Below are 8,012 nucleotides of genomic sequence, written 5' to 3'. Positions count from 1 at the left end.
TGACAAGTTGTTGTTTTATCTTGGCTAAATGATCAACTTTACAGTCATCTGCTCAAAGAATATTCTTCCAAAATCAGCAGGGTCATGTGTAACATACATTAAGTATCAACATACTTTTCACAGCAAAATTAGCTATACTCTGAAGAATGCCATTATAATTTCATCTTATGTCATGTTATTTCAACTACGATTATGAACATCAACCACAGGGTTCTTTTTTGCATATTTTTGTGATAGTTTCATCAACATTTAGGTAGACTTACTGTGGTCTTGTAGGCCGTTTGTCTTTCAGTACACTGATAAACTCCAAAATATTTTGAACTGCATACACAAAACTTTTTTTCTTCTTTTTGTAATACAGTACAACAATACAGATGGCAAACTGGTCTGGTTTTTATTGAATAACCTGGAGACACAGCAATAAATGTGCTTCCTTGTTTTAGCAAAGTTTCATAAATTACAAAAACAAGGCAGAAAATTGAGAATACAGAAGGAAGAACAAAATGTAGCCAATGTTAGAGCTTTGATGCAAAGGAATGTCTTAACTTCCAAATCCAGTTTTAAAATAAAAAAAAGATGACATTCTCTTTAGATTAACAAAGTACTGCTTAGACAACTTTCAACACTGTCGCACAACTTCAATTTACAAATCCTCAAATGATGAGCCAATGTAAATCAGTGAAAATGGAACAACTGTGTTCTTATGCCCATATTGCATTTTAATATTTTAAAGCATAAAAAATATATATATACACATTATATAAAATGCAATGGTATTTTTTAAAAGTTCTTAAAGTGGCGAAATGTCACATACTGGCTTTTAACTGGTATCGTACTACATGGTAGACAGGGTGGAGAAAGACACGCAGTCAAGAGGAGTTACTTCGACCACGCTGTCTTGTGCTCTCTTGTCCTCTGCTGCGAGGCTGTGTGAAGAGGAAGTTACAGCAAATGTACAATGGAAACACCAGCAGTCGGCTGTCCAGGTTCATCACAACATACTCCTGTAAAGAGGAAAAGTCAAAGAAATGGTAAGCAATTCGCTAGATGCTGCATGCCTTTTTAAAAAGAAACAAAAAAACAGAAGACCAACAAACTTGCAAGAAGAAGAAACCCTGCGTGATAATATATATTCTTATTTGAATGTGTAGACTGTTAAACAGCTGAAACATATATTTATATGCAGGTTTTTGCAGCCAGAATACCGCTTCCTTTGTTCTAGCTGCGGATTTAGAAACACAGACAATGACGGCACTAAACTCCCACCTTGATCATACGCAGTGGTGTTACATTACTCACCTGGTCCTTCTCAAGTGAGAGCACCTGGCACCCAGTAGAGCGGCTGAAGATAACCTTACCATTGACATCAAAGGAAGCCAATCGCAACCTGTCAAAAAGTACATAACAATTACAGTGGGCTTAAACCACCCCCCAAAAGAAGAAAAATAAGACTATAAAATATGAATATACTCTCCCCTAATATAAGACAAGGAAAACCAAAGGTACAAACTGCCCAAGAATAATGCAGTAACAAAGTCATAATTACACGTACAATATGTGGGGAAAGGAAAAGCAGTGTTAAAAAAAAAAAAAAAAAGGAGTGATAGGCTACTGAGATTAAAGAACACTACTGAGATTAAAGAACACTTTTATAAGACAGAATTCATAAATACATCCATGCCAGTCTTCACTTTTTCTCCAAACCAGCAGGGAATCCTTATTTACAGATCCAGAATTTACCTATGCATTGTGAACACAAGGGGGCCTCAGAGAGCCCCAAACCACTGACCCAGCAATTCACCACACGCTACTAGGAGATAATAAAGGCTTTTTATTCCCTCCCAAGGCACTTTCCACAATCCTCTCCATATGTAAACCACAATAATACAATAAATGAACAATATATCCTCCTTCATGGAGTGCTGCCACCCAACTTTGACTCGTCAATGTGTGGCAGCAGGCTTCCTATACTGCTGGACCCAGGAATGCTTTTGGGGCCATGCTATGTCTTCTGGGAAGCACTTCCAGGTCATAATGAAAGTACAGAGGTCCTCCCCCTCTACTGGAATGTAGGGAGCCCAACAGGGCTGCACTTCCGGACTCCATATCCGAAAGAACCCCAGCAGGTGCCCCAACTGGGTTCCCATGTGAGCATCACTGCCACCTAATGTATGGGGGGATTGAACTGCTCCCAACTTCTGCTGGTCAGTCTATTATTTTATACTGGCCAGACACAAAGTTATCTTCTCGCCCTGCCAGCCAATTCATCTGTCTTTCCACTCAGGCGTCCCACCTATGTAATAAACTATTCTTATCCTACGGCATGCATGTACTTATTATTAAAAGCTGTGTCCACTCAGTAGTTCACTACAATAAAGTCTCACTTTCACTTCAGTGCATGTCCACAATGAACTTTATGCAAACTGAATTGATTTTTGGAAGCAATGTGGTAGTCAATGTATACAGGTTTAAGTGTATTAATGCAGGGCTGGGGAGTCAGCCATTTTTACCCAACTCTAGCTCCAGCACTTAAGTGCTTTCAAACACAGGACACACAGACACTATTTTTATCAGTTTTTTACTAATAAAAACAAACTAATGTGCCAGGTTCAAATGCACGCCTATTGTGATCCTTTTATAAACCAACGCCTACAATACGTGCAGGCATGATTTTTTCATACTGTGTAAATTATTTGAGCATAGTTACAATATGTACTACAATACTGTACTGACTATACAGTGTAGAACAAACTATTTATGGCCTCCTTTTCTTTTCATGCGATTCAGGGTAGCCATTTACAGTAGTTTGTGTTACCTCTCTATATATAAAAGAAAATCCTGGAATGGAAAGCAAATGCAAGGCTACGATACGTGACCATCTTGAAAGACATTTTAAAGACCCACGAGACCAAGCAGACTTGCCACGGTGCGTCTCGCGGGGACTGTAAACATGAGACTTGGTGCCAACAGGTTGTCCCAGGGCCGTAGCAAAAAGGACAGCAGCTGTACAGGCTTTAAAAAGATCGAAGGGCAGCGCAACAGCAGCTAAAACCTCCCGCACGCAAGCAGCGTTATACATCCTGCAAGAAAGAATTCAACCACGCCCGGGGCCAGAAATTAAAGACAGGTATTGCTTTTACAACGTCACGCGAGACCAGGCAGTGAGCCATCATTTAAAACAAGTCAACAGACCTCTAAGCTAGCAGTTGGATTTCTTTTGGCAGGCAAGCATCATGTGCTCCGAGCTCTTAAAACAACGACAAGTGACAGGCAGAAGAGGCAGCTAGCAAGCAGCAAAAAGACAGCAAATGATCCAAAGGAATATCCTTAGCATACGTTCAGCAACACCCTTCACAACATGAGCAGTATAATATGTCTGGGAAAAAAGAGATGTAACCACACGCGGGGCAGGAAATAAAGAAACAAGTATTGTTTTTACAAAAGTTTTTAAAGTAAAAGTGAAAATAATGCATATGTAACAATTCTCAAGAAAATAACAATCTCTTTAAATTGTAGATTGCCTGCCTAAGGTAAAGTCATCCCTGATGAATGGAGATGTGGGAATGAGGGGTCCTTTCATCAGATTAGCGCTATTTCAGATGTGGAATGGCAAAATGGGGGAGGCAGCTTGATGAATGTTTTGAGGATACTGTATTGAGGATTTATTCTGTTCTATGTATTGTACGGTATTGTATTGACCCCCTTCTTTTTGACACCCACTGCACGCCCAAGCTATCTGGAAAGGGGTCTCTCTTTGAACTGCCTTTCCCTAGGTTTCTTCCATTTTTTCCCTACAAGGGTGTTTTTGTGGGAGTTTTTTCTGGTCTTCTTAGAGGGTCAAGGCTGGGGGGCTGTCAAGAGGCAGGGCCTGTTAAAGCCCACTGCGGCACTTCTTGTGTGATTTTGGGCTATACAAAAAATAAATTGTATTGTATATCCGGTAAACCAAACACAGGGGTTGGCAAGCGAAGCGAGCAGGGGGCAGAGCCCCCTAGTCTTTTAAAAGAATCTTTCAAATAGAAGCAAGACACACTCCTCATGAGCTCATCTTTCTTTTAAATGCAGGCTTCAACCTTACTAAAATGAGGAGTTGGAGGAGGAACACAATTACCCAACGGGCCACTGTGAATGTCCCTGGGTCAGCGAAGAGGGAATGTGACAATGTGTGACGCCATTAGCCACTGAGGGGTCCTTCACTGACATGCCATCCTTGGTCTAAGTAACACCATGCTTCTACTGGTTTTCCTAGATGGTCTCCGAGATCATTTATACCAACTTGACCAGAGGAAGCCTGCACAACCAGAGCAGTCATGCTAAGTTGTAATTTGGAAAAATGTCAGTCTTGACCGGGGAGCTCTGGTTCTTGACTGGTTCACCAACAACCCCAGATTCAGCAACATCTTTCTGCCTACATATTCTCCTTTTCTAAACTCTATAGAGGAATTTTTTGTCAGCATGGCAGTGGGAGATGTACAACAGAGAACCCTTGATTTGTGTTCACCTCCAACAGGCCATGGAGGAATCTTGTTTACCCATCAGAATTGAGGTTTGCCAGGGATGGATAAGGCATGCAAGGGTTTTTTCCTTCCACTGCCTGGCATGGGTTCATATTGCATGCAATGTCGATAAGATTCTCTGGCCTGACCCTGATCAGAGAAGGGATGCTATGGCTACATACAATTTTCTTAATGTATTGTGTTATACATTAAACATTTTTTTGAAAATTTCGACATTTGTTGTATATAGTGTCCATTGTGTACGGGGGGCATAAGTAACATTACTAACTGCAGTATCTGGCTATTGCAGAAGTGTTTTGAATTGATTTCAGCACGGTGTAAAGTTATGTTGTAGTGTATATTGTAGTGTATGTGTTTTTGAGGGCTGTGTGATGTCTGAAGGCAAAGTTTAGTTTTGATGTGAGATTACATGGTTTTGAGTACAGGGTTTAGTCTTGACCTGAAAGTTTGAAGTTGAGGGAGTCGAGTGTGCAGATATGGAATTGTGTTTAGAGTTTTGGGAAATGGAGCTTAATTTAAAAAAATGCGTCTAAGCAATCGAGAAATACTGTAACCAGGGTTGGGCCCATTCATGAATTGAATTGACAATGCATGGTAAATTCCAATTCACTTCCTGGAAATGGAATTAGAATTGCATGAAGGTAAATGGCAATTGGAATTGAATTAGAATGTCAGGAAACAGAACTGAGTTCAAATAAATTCCACAAAATTCCACTTTATAAGATGATTTGATTTGCTAAATGGTCTACAGTACATTAAATTTGAATCACAAACATATAAAAGAAATACAAGAGTAATTTATGTTTTACACATTATACATGTTAATTTCACAAATCACTGTTATAAATAAAAAGTAAAATATGAAATGTGATTGTCTCATTTGCAGAACCCATGACCAAATGAAAGGAAGTAGAACTAAAGCTATTCATCCATAATGGACCAATATCCCCAACTTTGCTGAGAACATGCCTCAAAGAGTTCAGGCAAAGTGGTCCATTCACGCACCTAGATTGGTGTACCTAAAACAGTTACCACTGAGTGCATATTTTGAATGTATTTTTAAAAGAATTGATTAGGTGATAAAAAAAAATAAGGTCTTTAGTGCCTATAAGCACTATTCTGTCTCAAAGTACAGAAATCTTTTTCTTTCCCAAAGCCTCCTCCTCTTGAATGAGATTTATTTGTACTGATTTAAATACAAACTACAACTTAAAATATTATTAAAAAAAAAGCATGACAAACAATACCTACCTGTATGTAATATTCCTGTGGGGCTGTAGACTGACAGAACCACTGCAAGGCTGGCTCAGTGTATTTCTTTTAAAGACAATAAACCTGTTGGTGTACGTCACTAACAGATCAAAGCCAAAGCTAAACCCTGTCCACCTCCAGCAGTACTGTTAAGAAAGAAGACATTATTGATGCATCACACTGAAAGGTTAAGGCATATCCATTTTTTGGTTTAGATAAACTTCCATCAATAGAAAGAAAACTGCTAGAATCCTAGGAAATACTCTAGTAAAAAATGAAAGCAAACATTTGACCTTTAATGATTTTATTTAGTTACTGAAAATATACTTAAAGGTACCTTTGCTAAATAACAACTTGTGGGCCTATATTACCATATACCTCATAACTGCTTAATAAAATCACTGAAATGAACTATTTCTTACAATGACCTTATTTATTTTAGGCAAATGCTTACTAAACCATTTAATGTGGAGTAAACAACAGAGGTTTACTTTTGCTAATATGAAGAAGAGAGAAAATTTACTGTATTAGACATTAAACCTCTTATAGTGAAAATGCTAAAATGTCCAAGTTTATTGCTATTTATTCACTGAAAAGTTCTTTATCTTGCAAACAGATTCAGATAATACTTAGACCCCTTCACTTTCTGCACACTTTGTTGTGGTGCAGATTAAATTTGAAATGGCTACATTTGCCATTTTTGTCCATCAATCTACACTCAATAACCCATAATGAAAAGTGAAAAATATTTTTGGAAAAGATTGCAAATTTATTAGAAATCAAAAACTGAAATTTCTCATTCATATAAGTATTCAGACCCGTACTTCAGTACTTAGGAGAAGCCCCTTTGGCAGCAATTACCGCTTCAAGACATTTTGGGTAAGTCTCTACAACCTTTGCACACCTGGATTTGGGTAATTTATCCCATTCCCATTGCAGATCCTCTCAAGATCTGGAAGGGAAGCATCTGTAAACTCCCATCTTTAGATCTTTCCACACATGTTCTGTGGGGTTTAGGTCTGGGCTTTGGCTGGGACACTCAATGACACTCCTGAAGCCATTCTAACGTTGTCTTGGCTGTATGCTTCGGGTCATTGTTGTACTGAAAGATAAACCGTTGCTTTAGTCTGAGGTCTCATATGCACTTCTGAACAGATTTTCTTCAACAAACTCTCTGTATATGGGTACAGTCATCCTTCTCTTAATTCTGACCAGTCTCCCTGTCCCTGGCACTAAGAAACATCTTCATCACATGACGCTGCCACAATCATGCTTTACAGGGGTGGTATGGTATTAGGTGCATGATGGGCCATTTGGCAAACTCCATGTGGAAGTCTTAAGACTACTTAAAACTTGCTTCCATCTCACCACTCTACCATGAACGCCTGACTGTTGGAGGGCTGTTGATTTGGTCATCCTTCTGACAGGTTCTCCCATCTTAGCAGAGGACTTCAAAAACCAATAGTCATTCTAACAGAGTTTCAGGGCACTTCATGAACCAAGGTCCTGCGTGCCTGGTTTCTCAGTTTGGCCAGATGGATAACTCTACAAATAGTTCTGGTTGTTCTAAACTCTTACATTCCATAATTATTGAGGTGACTGTGCTCCAGGAAACACTCAAAGCTTTAGAAATGGTTTTAAATCATTCCCCTAATCTATGCCTCACCATAATCTGATCACATAGGTCTATAGAGAGTTCCTTGGATTTCATGGCTTGTTTTATGTCCTGACATGCACTATAAATTGTGGACCTTATATATACATCTGTGTGTGTTTCAAAACTATGTCTATTCAATTCACTTTGCCATAGGTGGACTCCAATCAAGATCTAGACACATCACAAGGATATTTAAAGTCAACAGGATGCACCTGAGCACAATCTGCAGTGACATAGTTTTTGATTTTTAATAAATTTGCAAACCTTTCCGAAAACATCTTTTTGCTTTCTCATTAAGGGTTATTGAGTGTACACTGATGGGCAAAAATATCAAATTTATTCATTTAAAATTAAATCTACAACAAAATAAAGTGCTCAGACACTCCTGTAGTTCTTCTAACCATTTTGGTAGAGAATATGTCAGGCTAAACCTAGAGGGGTGTGATCAGCAAGACTTTAGCTGTCATCTTTATGGAATGCTCATTTTTTCATTTCATCATGTATAATATTCAAGAGAGGGTTCAACAGCAAATACTCCAAAATAGCAACTGTCTTTTTTACATGGAGACCCTTCTCTATGTTTTGCA

At 38.7% G+C, this 8,012-nt stretch overlaps 1 protein-coding gene across 4 annotated transcripts in view; it reads right to left on the bottom strand.

The window, feature by feature from the left end:
- Positions 1-373: 373 nt before the first annotated feature.
- Positions 374-8,012, bottom strand: part of gmcl1 (germ cell-less, spermatogenesis associated) — an 81,055-nt gene continuing 73,416 nt past the window's right edge. For all 4 annotated transcript variants that reach the window (XM_028798310.2, XM_028798328.2, XM_051928819.1 and 1 more), the window contains 3 exons: positions 5,769-5,914; positions 1,300-1,387; positions 374-1,004 (listed from right to left, as the gene is read on the bottom strand). In XM_028798310.2, the coding sequence (XP_028654143.1) occupies positions 870-1,004; positions 1,300-1,387; positions 5,769-5,914 (369 nt within the window). In that variant the 3' untranslated portion in view covers positions 374-869. The remainder of the gene's footprint in view (positions 1,005-1,299; positions 1,388-5,768; positions 5,915-8,012) is intronic.

The sequence above is a fragment of the Erpetoichthys calabaricus genome, chromosome 1 (genome assembly GCF_900747795.2).
Source record: "Erpetoichthys calabaricus chromosome 1, fErpCal1.3, whole genome shotgun sequence".
Lineage (NCBI taxonomy): Eukaryota > Metazoa > Chordata > Cladistia > Polypteriformes > Polypteridae > Erpetoichthys > Erpetoichthys calabaricus.
This window is presented reverse-complemented; position numbering and strand designations above follow the sequence as displayed.